We start from the raw sequence: 19370 nt of genomic DNA on the forward strand, positions 1-19370 counted from the left end.
CTCTCTCGAGCCAATACTGAAGAAAATCCATATAAGTATCTACACCACACCACCATTAAATATATGAAAAAGACCCAACCTACTTGATTAATAACTATAAAAATATTTGATTTTTAATAACAATATGATTGTCTTACGTAAGTTTTTAGCCGCCACTTAGTAAATCATAGAAATGAAGATCTAATTTAAGATATTCACTACATCTACATACATAACTCCAAAACGTTTCACTTTCATATTATCAATATAGCATTAATATGTATAATTAATGAAAAATAGTCACATCATGGGATTAACTATAATAATATTTCATTTCTAATGGTAATAATGGCATCGAATCACCTCGAGTTTTGTAGATTTTAATATCCAATACATAACTGCACTCAGAAAATTACACAACGCAGAATCAGACCTGTAAATTATTTTAGTAAGCCTTGAAGTTTTTAATAACCAACAGAATTTGAGCTCTAAATATGTCAGCAATCCTGCAGGTCATGGCCTTCGTGTAATAGCCTATTGTTTATTGTAGTGTGTGTTTGTTTTATAGTGAAATGCAATTAGTTCTCAAAACTGGCGAAAGATGGGTTTTGGAAAATAGGAAAATTATGTAGGAAAACTAACGCTTCACTGAAAGTTACTATTTTTCTGAAAATCCTTGGATGCCAAGCTTCAAAATGAGGGGTCATTTATAAAAATCCGTTCAGCCATTTTCCCATAATTTCCATTACCAATTAAAATTATATATATATATATAATATATATTCAGTTAATAAATGTAGATGAACAGAAATATAATAATATAGGCCTACCGGTAAATACAAAACATGAAATATAAACATATAAAGCAACGGAAGCTGAAACATCAAAGCCAAGATTTACTGACCATAAGTCATTATCTTACTAAATACAATACAATACAACTTAATATAAGCTACATCACTGTCAAAGGTTCAAAGGGACATGGTTCTTAATTGTGCCGTAAACCTACTCCACAGGATCCACACCGCTACCTGTTTCATCAACCAGTTTCTGAGATGATTTCATGTCTTCGATTTTTCTGGACCATTTGCAGGTTCGTTCATAAGTGTGACAGTCCTCAGGATCTGGGAGTCGCATGCTCTCATTAAGTTCCTTATCTGAGAATAAATTTGAATATTTAATTTTGTTATGCATCAACAAATTGTTCTTCGCTTTCAGAGCATCCCAACGTCAGAGTCTTCATAACTCATGGCGGGAATCTGGGAACTCAAGAAGCGATTTATGCCGGCGTTCCCATGGTAGGCATACCGATCATGGCTGACCAGCCACTCAACGTCAAGAACTGCGTGTCCAAAGGAGTGGCTGTACAGCTGGATTACGACTCCATCACAACAGAGAACGTCCTCAAGGCTTTGAGCAAAGTGCTGCATGATCCCAGGTGAGTATATAATGAAGTATGTGGATCGTTGTTGGATGAACTGGACAACGTAGAGATAGAAAACAAACTGAGGCGAGGCGTTGGGAAAAGATTTCAATTGTATATTTTTTTTAACAAATTGATTACATGGAATATCATGTCATACAAGAAAACCATTTGTTTTCATGTGGTATTACTTTCATCTAGTAGAAGTTTATTTAATGTGTAATATTTTAAGTAAATTATCATCATCTTCACAGCAGGAATTAGGTAACAGTGTCCGTTCCGTCTTCACAATGTTCAAGTCCATTGTTTTCTTGGACACCCGACATTTCTCCTACTTATACATAAATACTAGGACTAGAATTTTTTCATTGTCAATTCGATTTAAAATACATATTCATCAGTTTTCTTTATAGTCTTCTATTTTTTCGTTTATACTCTATACGTTAATCTCCTCTCGTATATTTTCATTCCTTATATGATCGTTTCTTTTACAACCCTTCACCCCATCAAAAAATCTCATTTCTGCTGATTTTATTAGGCATTTATCACTTTCTTTTATTATTCAAGACACACTTCCAAACATAATAATTGAAACAGCCATTAACTTTATGGATATCTTTGTTGTTGTAGCAATAAGTTTATTAGCCTATTATTATTATTGTTATTATTATTATTATTTTTTTTTTACATTATCCTCCTTTTCCAATTTAGATTTTTTTAAATTTTATTTTTTTGTTTCTTTACGTGTCTTCTTTTTAAGTGTTATATTGATATTTCTTACACTACTACTACTACTACTACTACTACTGCTACTATTACTACTACTATCACCACTACCACCACCACCACCACCATGACCACCACGACGATGACGACCACCACCACCACTATTGCTGTTACTATTATCATTGTTATTGCAATTATTATTATTATTAATTATTATTATATCATCATCATTATCATCATCACCATTACTTGATTTCAAACTATACAGTATTTTGAAAGATTCAAGAAAATAAATTGTTAATAATTTCAATTGTGCAATATCAGCGAATACCTTACTATGATAATACCGGACAGCTGTATACTAGCAGCATTGGCGTGAGTGCGAAATATCGTGGACCTGACATCTAGCATAGCGGGATTGAATTACGTCCACATATACAAATATTAACATTGTGGGATTCGGACTGTTTAAAACGTGAGTTACTAATGTGGAATTATATATGACACACTTAAGAAATATTTAATAGTATTTAATGTAAAATTATTACCTTATATCAGAGCTGCATATTATGATAATATTGCATATTTCATATTACGTTCCGTAATTATTATTTGTTACATATTTTTTCTCTGGTTTAGTGAGACAAAATCAGTTCTGACATTAGGAATAAATTTACAATAATGCTTTATATACACATTGCTGACAACTGCTAAAATAATAATGGTAGTATTCTGATGCTTGTAATAATTATTAGTAAAGGCATGTAGACAACAATAAAACTTAATTTGCTAAAACCTTAAAATTCCCAATACATTTTAACTTCTATTTATTTATTAGGCTTAAATAAAAAAGCTAATTTTTATTGTTCTATCGACACAGAGACAAAAGCATTAGACCTAATAACAAATTTTGTTGACTCACGATTTATGACCTGTCGTAAATCCAAAGTACGATTTGGAGCAATTTGTAATGCAGTAATTGTCACATTAATAAACAGCACATATACACCCTGACATTTTAACACAGCACTAATTAATAAAACTATTAACTAGCCCAGCAACAATATACATTGCAGCTGATAACAGCTTCTTTCGAGAGTATCTCCACACCGGCAGGTAGGTAGCAACACCAGCGTCGTTCGCACGCAAATCTGCTGTCCGGTATTATTATAGTAAGGTATTTAATATTAAGTACAAAACTCCATTCTGATAGTTCTATTGCATAATTATAATTTTCAGCATTTCTAACGTTGCAGTATGCAATTGAATCAGTGCGCCGCTAGGACAAGTAGGCCGTGCACTGTGATGAAATGAGTTACCGACGCCTGATATAGAGGCAGCATTTGGTGGAATTCCTGATAACAGTTGGCGATCACTGACAGTTTGCCTGTACACTCTGCAAAATTTCAAGCAGAGCTCGATTCTGTTCATTCCAAACAACTAAAGGAATACAGTTTATTCATAAATCATAGTATTAGCCACTCACACGCTCAGAGTCAAATATTTTTAATTCTAAGGGCCATTGACGCTGGCCTCAATTGGTTGTTCCGGCCTGAGTATTCTAAACGGATGGAAAAAAGAGAACGTCATGACAATTGAGGCGGTAGCCGGAAAATGGGCCCATAGGTCTATAGGTCCTTTTCCAGGAGAATGTCTAATTCGATTTTCCGTTTTAAAATCTATTTTGATTCTAGTTTCGTTTCAATAGCTTGTAAACAGAGGGCAGGATAGTTAACTGAATGAACCCATGCACGCTTGCGTAGATGTGGAACTCAGCAAACATCAGTGAAGATGATCCTCAAAGTGAGTGTGAGTCCATCCAAGATGTGCACTGAAGTGTACACTGCACTCTGAAGATAAACTTTGAAGAGAGTGTGAATCCTTTAATGTTTCTAATGGGCCAAAATATTTCAGTTTGCCATTGTGATTCTCAACACAAAAGAAAACACAATTTATTAATAACGGCGCGCGACCCAAACCACATTTCTAATATAAGATTCGTACTCTCCAGAGATGTCACAACTAAGTTATGGATGCGTTTCCTCTAACCAAACTGTACTTTACTTGAAACGCGAACATGTTTGTTGGAATTTTTTCAAAAATGGCTAGTATGATTTCTTTAAATTTTGCAACTGTACTACACGTACCAATATCTAAAACATTTATTTGAAACAATGTTTTTGTACTTACACCAATAACGGGGATGTCCTATGTCGCGCAACTTTATAATCACTGTGTATATAACGCTAAAGTACGATAACAGAGTATAAATGATAACTTGAATATTATTTATAACGCTAAAGAACGATAACAGAATATAAATGACAACTGGAATATTATTTATATAGCTATCGAACGACGACAAAGTAAAATGATATCTTGACTATTATTTATATAGGTACCGAACGATAACAAAGTAAAATGATAACTTCAATGTTATTTATAACGCTAAAGGACGATAACAGAATATAAATGATAACTGAATTATTATATATATATATAGCTATCGAACGATAACAAAGTAAAATGATAACTTGAATATTATTTATAACTCTAAAGAACTATAACAGAATTTAAATTATAACTGGAAATATTATTCATATCACTATCGAACGATAACAAAATAAAATGATAACTTGAACAAGGCACGAACTCACAACCTTCGAATCATTAAACGAACAAACTCCCGCTGTTCTACGAGACGCAAATGTGAATTACTCCTGCTTAAATATCTCAGTTCCGAAGCTGCTTATTTAAGCGAATGCATCATTTAACATCGTTATCGAAGTGGGCTTAGAAAGTATTCGATGTTCACGAATGCGGCCATTTTTTTTTCTTTTTAATAGCTATACAATATTCCTGAAGAAAGATAAGTACATAAAACTTTTTTATATGTTCTATGGACTGCTTGTTTCAGTTACCACAGAAACGCCAAGCGTCTGTCACAGCTGTTCAGAGATCGTCCGCAATCGGCGCTGGACACTGCCATCTACTGGACAGAGTACGTCATCAGACATCGTGGAGCGCCACATCTGCGATCTGCAGCACTAGATCTGACTTGGTACCAATATCTGCTACTGGACGTCATACTCGTGATTATTGGCTTTGCAATAATTGTGGGATTTATGATATTCTACAGTTTTAAAATAATGCTAAAACTGGTGACCGGTATTTTATCACATGCTGCAGTCAAGAACCGTTCGTTCCCTAAGCCCTTCTTTGAAAAAGCTAGGAAAAACACACACCCATCAAAGTAATGGAATGGAACACATTTCTTCGCCTATCTACACCGCTAACTATCACATTTTTCAGAAAACTTTCTTCATTATCGGTTTCAACTGTTATTGACTTGATTCAGTTATTCAATTACCAGTCCAAAATTATCGTACAGCTCGCCGCTAGTACACCGGATCGTACCGAGCTATACCAACATAGTGATAAATTATATCGATAGTAAAATTCGTAACTACATTACTTGAGTATTGGCTGCAGTGGCCAACTACTACGTTTATCCGGTTTTTAAATGCACTGAAAGAAAATACACGTCTTAAAATATATTACTATAATATCAGGGGCTCACAACCAGAGTGTACCAAGTCTACCTGTGATCAGTTTGTGGATGAATACAATCTCGGATGAACAAAACTTAGATTTATTCATTGCCATAACAAACAATGTCCGTAAGTCACTTGTTACTCCACAGAGGGCAGCATTTCCTATGGAAGGTGAAGGTTGCTAAGCGTGAGCCAGGAACTTTAAGACTTAATATCTCAGAACTATTCCAGATGGACTTGGTCCACTCTGGTTGTGAACCCCTCATATAACTATTTATCATAGAGATATGAAGAATAAATGTGGCGCGATTCAGGGAATATCGTTGAAATCGACGAAATCAATTTTGTGAAACAATAATGGAGTGATAATGAACCCTACTTTCAATTGTGTCTTTTTGGCATTAACTACTTGCCACTAAATCGATTTTACTCATATTTCCAGAAAAGATTTTCTTTGTTCCTTATTGATTTTTAATTCTTCTTTGTGTGTATGTGTGTATAGGCCTATCTAATTTTCCTCAGTATTGTATAGTTATATTTTACGTAATTCTTGTAATTGGTAATATTGGTTCACTTGCCACTTGCATATTCATTGAATGTAACTTCTAAGCCTTATATTATTTTGTAATTATTATTTGGTATGTTTGCATTAATGTATTTTACTCAACTTGTGCTTGTATGATTATATAATTTTTTGATGTTCTTTAAATATTAGTCTGTGGTTATTAAATTGTACTACCACCGGTATTGAAAATTGTATCAGCTTCTTTTGTTTCTGGCTAATTGGAATACAAGATATGATGGCCTTAACTTCGACACAATACACTATTATTATCGTTATTACTATTATTATTATTATTATTATTATTATTATTATTATTATTATTATCATCATCATCATTATCATCTCCTTATTAAACCTTGAATCATTTAGCCTTTGCCCGTGAAGTTATTTATCACTAATCCATCCCTTCAACAAACTGTACCTAACCTTCTGACTATCCATGGGGCTGTTCTCACTGATCTGCCTCTAATCTCATCACTGACAATGTGCCTAATTGACAAGTATATATTTCTTCATCAGCCCTACCTAATCTTTTAGCTAACAGTGGCGCCACTTCTCGGTAAGGTTGAAAACGAGGGTGGAAGGGAGCGAGAATGAAACCAAATTTCTCCTGGAATGGACGGAACAGGTAAACGTCACGTGCACATGTTGGCGACATTGTGTACTTGCTTATCATCGTAACCGTATCTACTCTTTCTTCAAAATTCTAGAATGAGATATGAAAATACATATTACTAATTTCAGCAAATAGCTAACTAGTTTAGCATTGCTGTCAACTATAAAGAAGAAATATAACTAAGAGCAAAACTCAGCTATGTGGAGTGTAATTCCGGCACAGTAGGCAACACTGCAGACTAGACGAATTTAACAAACTATCCAACTTGCTATTACGGACACAAAACATGTGAACAATACTTTGAGAACTGGCAAAAGAATTCTATCGATGGTTGCAGAAACAACATGAGTCCAATTTTATACCCTCTGTCAGTTAATATTATTTTATGTGATGAGAAAACATGACGCTTCAAGGAGAGGAGAAATTATTTAGACAGCAAAATTGCACTATTATGTTGATCACCGCGCACATCTAATCATTTTATCGTCCTGGGTAGCGTAGTTGGTATAGCACTAGCCTTTTGTGCTCGAGGTTGCGAGTTCGATCCCGGCCAGGTCGTTGGCATTTAAGTGTGCATAAATGCAACAGGCTCATGTCAGTAGATTTACTGGCATGTAAAAGAACTCTTGCGGGACAAAATTCTGGCACACCGGCGACGCTTATATAACCTCGGCAGTTGCGAGCGTCGTTAAATAAACCATATTTCATAATTCTTAATCATTTTTGCAATCATACTTTGAAGCAATAGATTTGTACATCATGTTATTTCTTAAAAAAACAGTTTTATGTTATTAATACAACCTTATCAAATAATTTAATTTCTCATTAAAGTGCAATTTGATACAAACATGGAGAAAGCTAATAAAAAGTAACCTTTCTGTGTTAAATCCGGACGTATGGTCACTCTATTGATAATATGAATTTAGGTTCAGACTTGTCTACGGACAACTGATTAAACAATATAATTTTTATCTTTAAAAATCCTATCTTTCAATAGTACCAGTTCACAAAATTAAAAAAGTAGCAGAAAAATGGGAATGAAAGGTGTCATCCTGAATTTTATAAAATAATGATGTGGAAGGTTAATAATGCACCAATTGAAGAAACCCATACATTCACAGTTCAGGAGAAAAATTATTTTATGTCTCTCCTGTAACATTTATGGACTGATGTTGCTTATGCATCTACTGATTATTGTAATATGATCAAACATTTGTTTTTATTTATTTTTTTAACAATACGATGTTGAAATAGGGAAATATACCTTTATACTACCAATTAAAACCCTGTTACTGTGTTCAGAAAGATAGATCTTTGTTGTAAAAAGAGGCGGGGAAAAAATATGACAACTCATGGAAATCCTATCCCTAGTGAAAACCTAACTGACGTAAGTAAACCTATTGGCTGCCGCCAGCTGTCAGGAGGTTGGAGTTAGCACCAGTGGCGTAGCATGAAATTTTGAGCAGGGGAAGCTAACTCAAATTCTCTTCCATGTACATATTGGAAAAATATAGTCTTAAAGCAAATAGTAGTCAATTTCAAGTTAGCAGTCGAAGATTGGTTGGAACCTCGTAAGTAATACCAATCAGGCATCACCTCAAATGGTACGTAGTAAAATATGATTTCATGGTTTACACATATCTCTAACAAATAGACATGGATACTTATAATTTAACACTAGCTCACTCTCTGTCATATTTAGAGAAATCACAATATTAACGGTCAATAAATACAGTATTAGTAATTACGTAAGTATGCGTCTGTCTTGGTTGTGTCCTTCATTGACAGCAAGGGAGTTTGTCGTTTGTTTTTAAATTACACTTTTGTTCATAAGTCAGTCTTGATAATGGAATTGTCCTAAAAATTCAAGTCACTTCAACTAAACACAACTCACGGAAGGGATAACTCGGAAACTAAATTATTTTCAATGTTAAAGCTAGCTTCTTGCGAGTCTTGCGACCAGGGTAGTTTTGTTAGAAAGAGATGGAAAATCTGGGGGTAGGATTACACAGAAGAATGAGGGGATTGGAAGCTGGTGCGTGCAGGCTTCTTGTTTACTGCTGCATCACAAATCATCCTGAGCTGCCGCATCACAATATTTAACGCGTAAATATAAATTGTATTAAAAGTAATAAATAATTTTGTTCATAAACTGCAGGTTTGTTATGAAATTATTAACTAGGGAAGCTGAGCTTTTTAGCTTACATTGACGCTACGCCACTGGTTAGTACGAGGTGCCACATACAAATTTTAGTAGTTATTTTACGACGCTTTATCAGCATCTTAGTTTATTTAGCATCTGAATGAGATGAAGGTGATAATGCCGGAGAAATGAGTCCGGGGTCCACCACCGATAGTTACCCAGCATTTGCTCATATCAGGTTGAAAAAAAAAACCGGAAGAAATCTCAAGCAGGTAACTTTTCCCGACTGGGATTCGAACCCGGGCCATCTGGTTTCGCGGCCAGATGCGCTACCCTTTACTCTACAGGTGTGGACACCACATACAATTTCCTAGCAAGTCGTCAAATAAGTAATTCTTCAATGGTTGAAAAATTATCTCATCATGGAACTTCACTGTGAAGGCCACTCGGTGTAAGATGTGTAATGAGTCGAAGCACCTGGTTTTGAAAAACATATCTAGAAGGAGTAGTGGTAAGATAATTCCCTGGAAACATACCTTCAAATAGGTTGCTCTTTGCGGACTATCAACTCCTCCTTTCGGTTACTGAAAAAAATTACAGAACAAAATCATTAATTTCAGTGAAATATTTGAAGAATACAAATAACACTAAAAATGTCAAGATTTTAAATTCAACGAAACATAGCTGAGGAATATCACACCAATATAACTCATTGAAACATTTTTCAACTGTTCCTACATATTTTTATGTTTAAAGTAGTACAATCGTCTCCATACAGAAGGGTTTCGTCTGAAAATAGTTTTTAACGTTGAATAAATTTTATCTATGAGCATCTGCTGAAGTAGATGAAAATGGATATTTGGAAAGTCCTCACAAGTTTGATTTTTTCAATACATGTAAGTGAAACAGCAACAACTCTGACGCTATAAGATGGAAAAAACTCTAAAAATATTTGTAAGGGTGTACAGATGCGAAATAAAATTTGGAGTTCCCTTATTGAGTAAGTTTCGCTTACAACACAATGCACATGCGCGGTGAACAAGAACCCCTGTATATATGCTATTTGTGGACAGTCGTGCTAAAATGTTTGCCTACTTACAGGTGGACTCCCTTCAAGACTCACTCCAATTTTAATTCCGTATCTGTACATTTTAAGTGCAATATTAGAGTATAGTCATTTCATGACACTAATTACTGCATCTGCACGAAATACGTGTCTGGAAAACTTGTCGTGAAATACCAGCAGTGTATTACACAATATACAGTATATTACATCCTAAAATAACTCCAGATAACATAATTCACTTGGCGCTTGGGTAAAGAAATGCAATTATGTACGATTTATTGCCTTCTTTTGAATATTATGTAACTGCAACTGTAATAAATGTGCACAGTGTGGAGGAACGTCCTCTGGCAAGCTGCTTCAATGAAAGGAAATACTTCAACAATACCACAATTAAAAATGTAGTGGATTATTAAGTATGAGTTTAAATAATTCAGTTATAATAATAATAATAATAATAATAATAATAATAATAATAATAATAATAATAATGGTTTATTTTAACTGGCAGAGTTAAGGCCATTCGGCCTTCTCTTCCACTCAACCAGCATGATAGAAAATTACTACAATGTCTTGAATATAACATAATTAATACAATACAATTCAAAGCAATACAATAGTACAATACAAGACAATATAATACATAATTAATATAATACAATGACAATTCTTTTCATCTTCACAGCACCAATAAAATAATTACATAATAATAATAATAATAATAATAATAATAATAATAATAATAATAATAATAATAATAATAATAATAATAATAATGATTCAAATATCTTGGAGCAACAGTAACAAACATAAATGACACTCGGGAGGAAATTAAACGCAGAATAAATATGGGAAATGCGTGTTATTATTCGGTTGAGAAGCTCTTATCATCCAGTCTGCTGTCCAAAAATCCGAAAGTTAGAATTTATAAAACAGTTATATTACCGGTCCTTCTATATGGTTGTGAAACTTGGACTCTCACTCTGAGAGAGGAACATAGGTTCAGGGTGTTTGAGAATAAGGTGCTTAGGAAAATATTGCGGCTAAGCGGGATGAAGTTACAGGAGAATGGAGAAAGTTACACAACACAGAACTGCACGCATTGTATTCTTCACCTGACATAATTAGGAACATTAAATCCAGACGTTTGAGATGGGCAGGGCATGTAGCACGTATGGGCGAATCCAGAAATGCATATGGAGTGTTAGTTGGGAGACCGGAGGGAAAAAGACCTTTAGGGAGGCCGAGACGTAGATGGGAGGATAATATTAAAATGGATTTGAGGGAGGTGGGGTATGATGATAGAGACTGGATTAATCTTGCACAGGATAGGGACCGCTGGCGGGCTTATGTGAGGGCGGCAATGAACCTTCGGGTTTCTTAAAAGCCATTTGTAAGTAAGTAAGTAAGTAAATAATGATCGTCATACCTAAATTAAATTAAATTATTAAACTCGATCACAATTATAACTGCAATTTGACTGCGCCCGTAAGAAATCGTTTAGCCTTTTCTTGAAAGTGGTTATTGTCTTCCAGCCCCTTATCTTATGAGGTAGAGAATTCCATTTACAGGGGACTGAGACAGTAAAAGAGGATAAATAGTGGGATGTTCTGTGGGCAGAAATTGCTAGGATTTGGCTCTCCTGTGACCTGGTGTTTAGATTGTGATTGTTGGATAAGTAGTTAAACCGGGAACGAAGATAATTTGGAGTAGATGTGTGGAGAACTCGAAACAGAAGAGACAGAGAATGAAGTGTTCTACGGTTACTAAGTTGCAGCCAGGATAACGATTTGAACGAGGGTATAATGTGGACAAAATTTGTGAGCATTGCTGATGAATCTGACACAAATAGGCTATTGTGCACACGCTGCAGCTTGTTCGAAAGGTCAGTTGTCAAGTCTGTAAATATTACGTCGCAATAGTCAAACAGTGGTAGTACGAGGGTTTGTCAGTTTTAATTCTGGCGGGAGAAAGTTATACGTTAAAGAAAATAATAAAAATCTATCAATAGACTGAAACACTAAACCGATATAGGTAAAAAAAATTCTTAATATAAGAAAAATAAAATGTCTGGAAAAGGGATTATCGTGAATGGACTTCGTTCTGGATTTACATTAATTGTTGTTGAAATGAAATTCACAGATTTACATGTAATGATTAGAGATGCTCAAAATTCGTGACTCAAGAAATCGAGAAAAACCTAAAAACTAATTAAACATAGTTTAAAACATGGTTCACACAAAAAATGACATATGTACACGTTTCAACTCACGAAACACTCGCAAAAAATCGCAAAAACCCTATGACTCGTGAATTTAGCATATTTTCTGTCGTTATTCGCGAAAAGACGCAATTTTTCACGAATTAATAAACACATTATCTAAATTTGGAAATTTTAGAAGTTACGTTTGAAAAATGCACAAGTTTGGAATGCTGGCGCTAGATGATTTGAGTTGAAATGGTTCGTAAACGGTTTGATGCAACTGAAAGCAGTTTGAAACATCTCTCTGATCAGGTGCCAACCTTAAAGAATCTATCACCTAATGTAGCAGTACAATGCATAGTGAACTGAAGGACATAGTTAAAAATAGTCCTGGACTTTCAGTGCGAGAAGGTTTGCTGTCGTGATTTTGTGGACGGAGCACTCCAAGCTATATGGGTTCCAGTTTCTAATGTTGACTGTGAAATTTTTTTCACAGTTCTCGTGTGTGCTAACAAATAGAAGAAAAAACCTTACAATGAAAAGCTTAGAACTGTTGTCTGCGTACAACTTTGAATGTTAAATAATGTTAAGTATCTTAGAATTGTTCTCAACGCAAAACTTTTAATATATAAAATTATAATTCTCAATTCTCTTAAGCAAGATAATAATTTAATAAAACAGGGTGAAAATTTCAGGTTTACTCAAGAAATTTTTGTTTTCACTCAACAATTTCTATCCTTTTCAACCAAGAATTTTAGCCCTTTTTATTCAAGAATTTTGACTGTCTCTAGTCATGATTCATCACCGCCTCAATCATCAATATCATCAACATTAATAAAATAAACTGTAATCGGTTACATGAACACAAGCCACCTACAACACACAATAGAAAGAAGAACTCAACTAAAGTTAAAACGGCCTACTTATATATCAACAGAAGATAAACACGCGATATGACTACAGATGTTAAAGCGTGTATAAATAAATTTCACAAAATAATAATAATAATGATAATAATAATAATAATAATAATAATAATAATAATAATAATAATAATAATAATAATAATAATAGCTACTCTTAAAAACTCCGAAATAATGCAAGACTGAAGTCTTGCAACAACTGAGATCAGATTTCGATCATTTTCATATTGTAATTTATGAACCAAAACTGAGTTGTACCGGATTTTGAAAAGTTAATGCTTCATTTATGCATTGATTGATTGTGATTGCATTAAATACAGCTACAATAATGAAACAAAAATGCATAGTTAAATTTCCGACTCGTTAATTGATTAGTATGTCACTTATATTGTAGGTTGGTCATGACTTGTTAATTTCATAAAATAGTCATCCATTTTATAAGTAGCACTACCGTGGGTCTGTGGGACATCTTCATGTCAACACATTTTATTTTTAACAGGTTATTAACGACGCTGTATCAACTACTGGGATAATTAATGTAGATTTAATTGATGGTAGCGAGATAATATTTGACGAGATGAGACCAAAGATTCGCAATATGATTACCTGACAATCGCTTTAAAGATGGGAAAACCCTTGAAAAACACACGCGGCAATCTAACTCACGCCTCGGCTTGTCGTTAGGATATCGATTTGTCGTTTCGTTGTTCGACATATTTATTGATGCATGGTTAATGATTGGTTAGTCTATCTGCTATAGATCTAGTTTCTTGCTTCATTCAGCGGTTGTTGGTCTGGTCGGTGAACTTTTAATTGTCATAAGAAGACGGGTCAAGAACTGAATGTTGATGTAATTATTTTGGAGTCAATAGAACACAAAAATGAACACTAGAGGAGTTTTAAGTGTGAGGAAACTGGTGAAGAACTGAGAATGTTAGCATAGTTATTTTGGAGTGAACGGAACATAAAAATGAACACTAGAGGAGTTTCAACTGTGAGGGAAAAAGTGAAGAACTGAGAATGTTAGCATAGTTATTTTGGAGTGAACAGAACACAAAAATGAACACCAGAGGAGTTTCAACTCTGAGGAAACTGGTGAAGAACTAAGAATGTTAGCATAGTTATTTTGGAGTGAACAGAACACAAAAATGAACACCAGAGGTTTTTTAACTGTGAGGAAACAGGTGAAGAACTAAGAATGTTAGCATAGTTATTTTGGAGTGAACAGAACACAAAAATGAACACCAGAGGTTTTTTAACTGTGAGGAAACTGGTGAAGAACTAAGAATGTTAGCATAGTTATTTTGGAGTGTATAGAACACAAAAATGAACACTAGAGGAGTTTCAACTGTGAGGAAACTGGTGAAGAACTAAGAATGTTAGCATAGTTACTTTGGAGTGAACAGAACACAAAAATGAGCACCAGAGGTTTTTTAACTGTGAGGAAACTGGTGAAGAACTAAGAATGTTAGCATAGTTATTTTGGAGTGAACAGAACACAAAAATGAACATCAGAGGTTTTTTAACTGTGAGGAAACTGGTGAAGAACTGAGAATGTTAGCATAGTTATTTTGGAGTGAACACAACACAAAAATGTACACTAGAGGAGTTTTATCTGTGAGGAAAATGGCGAAGAACTGAGAATGTGAGCATAATTATTTTGGAGTGAACAGAACACAAAAATGAACACTAGAGGATTTTCAACTGTGAGGAAACTGTTGAAGAACTAAGAATGTTAGCATAGTTATTTTGGAGTGAACAGAACACAAAAATGAACATCAGAGGTTTTTTAACTGTGAGGAAACTGGTGAAGAACTGAGAATGTTAGCATAGTTATTTTGGAGTGAACACAACACAAAAATGTACACTAGAGGAGTTTCAACTGTGAGGAAACTGGTGAAGAACTAAGAATGTTAGCATAGTTATTTTGGAGTGAACAGAACACAAAAATGTAGGCCATATTAGCGGAGATTTAACTGTCAGAAGGAGACGGGTAAAATACTGTGAATGTGGATGCAGCTATTTTGGACTGAACGGAATACAAAAACAAACATTATCGGTTTTTTAACTCTCACAAGGAGCAATGATTTATTGGAGGAAAAAAAATTCGTCCCATCTTCAGGGATAGAACCTGGGTCCTTGGTCATAAGCAGGGAAAGGATTTATATGTAAATACATATTTACTTATAAAGCTAATATAATTTATATTTTGCATTATCTTTATGTTTCACAATGTGTAGGGTTGAAAAATCCTACTTTTATTTTCCATATTTTTCCATATTTTAGAGTTTAGTACATATTTTCGTTAATTTCCATATATTTTCCATATTTCATATAAAACAGTCCATATTATATTAGGTTTAACAATAAAACAAAACAAAATTCCATTAACTTTTAAAAATACATTTCAACAATAGAGATTTAAACACATGTTCAGTAATCCCTTTAACATCAGAGTTATTTGAAAATTAGCAGTCCTATCAACAATGGGAAAGTAGGTTACAAAACTGTATTAATTTAATTTAAAATTTTTAACAGACTTCAGTTGTGCAGCTCAACAGTTAAATGCCAGTCAGAGTACACATAGGTTCAGTTTTGTAAATCATACTATAAAGACGGTAAATATGCCAAAAGTACGTCATTCAGTCAATTTAAAATCAAAACTAACAAGTTACATTTCAGAATTTAAAGAAGATGGTTTATCAACTGACAATAAAATATTATTTTGTAATTTGTGTCAGTGTGCAGTATCATCTACACAAAAGTTCCTGGTGCAACAACACATTACAACTAGTAAACATCAGGCCAACAAACAACTAAATTCCAAGCAGAGACAATTGTTTTTAACACAACCAACAACATCGAATGTAAGATCTGAGTTTAACATCGACCTGTGCCGTTCTCTCATCTCTGCTGATATTCCTCTCTACAAACTAAAGAATAAGGTCTTCAGGGAATTCCTTGAAAAATATACTCAACATACAATCCCGGATGAGTCAACACTTAGGAAGACGTATGCTCCATCCATCTACGATGAGACAATACAGAAGATAAGAGATGAAATTAAAGATAGTTCAATTTGGGTTTCCATTGATGAGACTCCCGACAAAGAAGGTAGACTTGTTGGTAATGTAGTTATCGGTTTGTTAAGTGAACAATATTCTGAACGAATTCTTTTACATTGTGATGTTCTAGAAAAGTGCAATAACAAAACTATAGTTAAACTGTTCAACGAAGCTATGGGTATCCTGTGGCCAAAGGGTATTATGTACGATAATGTGTTATTCTTTATTAGCGATGCTGCCCCTTATATGGTCAAAGCTGGACAAGCATTATCTGTTGTATATCCTAAATTGACTCATTTTACTTGTGTGGCGCATGCATTTCATCGTGTGGCAGAAGTGGTCAGAGACAATTTCCCTAAAGTAGATTTGTTGATTTCATCAGTGAAAAAAGTATTTCTCAAAGCTCCCAGTAGAGTTAACGTGTTGAAAGAAATGTACCCTGAAATTCCATTGCCACCAAAGCCAATTTTAACTAGATGGGGTACATGGCTAGAAGCAGTTGAATATTATGCCGAACATATAGACTCTATTAACAATGTTCTCCTTGCATTGGACTCTGAAGATGCAGTCTCAATTGATACTGCGAAAACAGTTACCTGTGACATAAGTGTGAAGAATGACTTAGCTCACATTCAGCATACATTTTCATGCATCATAAAAACGCTCAAAAGTCTCCAAAATAGGCACCTTTCACTATCTGAAAGTTTTGAAATTATAAATAGTACTGTGGAACAACTGAATCGTGGTAGAGGTAAAGTTGCAGATGCAGTAAGAGCTAAGGTGGACACTGTACTTTCAAAAAACCCTGGATATGAAGAACTACAAAAGGTTGTTGCTGTGATGAGTGGTGAATCAACAGTGAAGATTAACTTGGACTTATCCCCAGCAGACATTGTGAAATTGAATTATGTACCAGTTACTTCTTGTGACGTCGAACGCTCTTTTAGTCAGTATAAATCTATCCTCAGAGACAATAGAAGAAGATTCACTTTTCAGCACTTGAAAGAAATGTTTGTAACCTATTGTTATGGTAACAGACAATAAAAATTGTGTTTTGTTGAAACTACATTGGAAGATAAGGTACGTCCATTATATTTTTTGTTTAGTTTGATTAAAATGTACCAATATTTAACGTACATAGTCATTTTTTTATAATTTTAAGTCCATATTTAATTCCATATTTTGGTAAAAATCCATATTTAATTCCATATTTTGGTAAAAATAACTACATATATATTTACATATTTCATATATTTTTAGTCCATATAAATCCGTTCCCTGGTCATAATTATTAAGTACTCTAATCACTGAGCTACGCCGAAGGTCAATCCACAGCACCGGATCGAATGCCTCTCCTCTAGTGTTTTTCCTTTTGTGGCCTGACTGCAAGTTCGACATATATGGTGACATAAAGAGGGCGGATGTTGATGAAAAGTCGTCTTCTTGTTTTTCACATTAGGATCATGCCTATTAATGTAGAAATCTATGTTAATATCAACGTAAAAAAAGTAATTTCTTATATCGTATTTTTTGCATTTATTGAAGTTTTTGAACTAATAGGTCATTTTTATATTTTTTCGGCATTTTTTTATTATTTTTAATACTTTGAAGAACTTTTAGCTCATTTCGAATGCATTTTAGTTTCTTCTTTACCGATAGGTCTCTTAAATCATTTTCTAACCAAATAGGTCAGTAGTCATTACCTACTAAATAAATAAATAACAGTGGAACTTAAGTTATATACTTTGAAACAGACTATAAAGGCCATCCCTCATTCCACTGAAGTCTTTACTTCAAACAACGAAGTAATATAAAATACTTGACAGCAGCTTAGTTTAAGTGAGGACTTTAACCGCTACTGCTCTTTTGTCGGTACGAGGGTGTCTTTAGAATGTATGTTTGGAATGGGGAAAACTTTCACCATGTCCTCTACTGTAGTAGACATTATTTTAACACAAAGATCGCAAGAATGGACACTGCGCCCGCAATTTGTTTTGTCATTCACACTCCCTCATCTGGAAGATCTGGTAACAAAAGCGAGGCACGTAAGGAGGAGGAGTCGGAGTATGAAGGCACTGATATGGACCACCCCTGATTGAAACACATTGTAAACACTCATTAAAATCTATAGTTTTCCCTTAAAACCTTCATTTTCGTGCATGCTCTTTTCCTTTATCGTAACCAAATTCCAGGAAGTTGTCTCCTCTCTCCGAGATTTGCAGGGCAGTCATTGAAACAAGGTGACTAATTTTTAAGAAGTTGTGGTGCGAGTACGGTGAATAATATTTAAATGCCATTTTCTTTTAATTTTATATCATTTTTCCATTAGTTTAAGGGCATTTTAATTATCATTTTAATTAGACTTTTAGGTCATCAACATCCCCCCCTAGTGACATATATTAAGTCAGCTGTCATTATACAAGGAGCGCAGTCAATTGAGTGACTAGGTGGCCGAGATTCCACAGTAATATGTAGTGATGGGTGAAGAATCTACGTAAAGTTTAATTTTTGGTCCTACAGATACCACAAACTAGGTTGGTAAGTGCCCTATAACAGAGGCGAGGGAAAGTTTTACAAAACGAGGTGCTTGCGTTGAGTTTTTTAAATTCCCGATACTCTGTTATGCACTTAACGCCCTGTTTTGCATACTATTTTTTTTGCAAAATCATAATTTATATCTTTATTTTCTTTATTATGTACTAGCCGTACCCGTGCGCTCCGCTGCAACCGTTAGAAATAAATATAAAGTAATTACATAATTAAAATAGGACATTTGATCCAGGGAACATTCGTGTTTGATAGAAGGATATATCGTTTAATATGATACTTAATTTAAATTGTATTTAAAATATTAAAATGCGATCATTTTGATCCAGAGACCACTCATTTGGTGCAATGACCATTCCTTTAACATGTTATTAATTGTTATTATAAATTATTTTTGGAAAAGCGAAAATTAACAGAAAAATTTTGGCTACAGATTTATTATTATGTTTATATTATATTATATTATGTAAAAAGTGTGTTGATAACGGATGTACTCGAATTAGAATGTTTTTAATTTGTTTTGGGAGTTCTTGAATCTCAGGAGGAACAGCTTTTACAACAGA

General features: G+C 34.1%; 1 protein-coding gene across 1 annotated transcript in view; it reads left to right on the plus strand.

Annotated features, from left to right (window-relative positions):
* Positions 1-6432, plus strand: part of LOC138695158 (UDP-glucosyltransferase 2-like) — a 38734-nt gene extending 32302 nt beyond the window's left edge. Inside the window, exons 4-5 of the mRNA XM_069819615.1 lie at positions 1198-1417; positions 5046-6432. Of these exons, the coding sequence (XP_069675716.1) occupies positions 1198-1417; positions 5046-5385 (560 nt within the window). The 3' untranslated portion in view covers positions 5386-6432. The remainder of the gene's footprint in view (positions 1-1197; positions 1418-5045) is intronic.
* Positions 6433-19370: the final 12938 nt, after the last annotated feature.

This window comes from Periplaneta americana, chromosome 2, assembly GCF_040183065.1.
Source record: "Periplaneta americana isolate PAMFEO1 chromosome 2, P.americana_PAMFEO1_priV1, whole genome shotgun sequence".
Lineage (NCBI taxonomy): Eukaryota > Metazoa > Arthropoda > Insecta > Blattodea > Blattidae > Periplaneta > Periplaneta americana.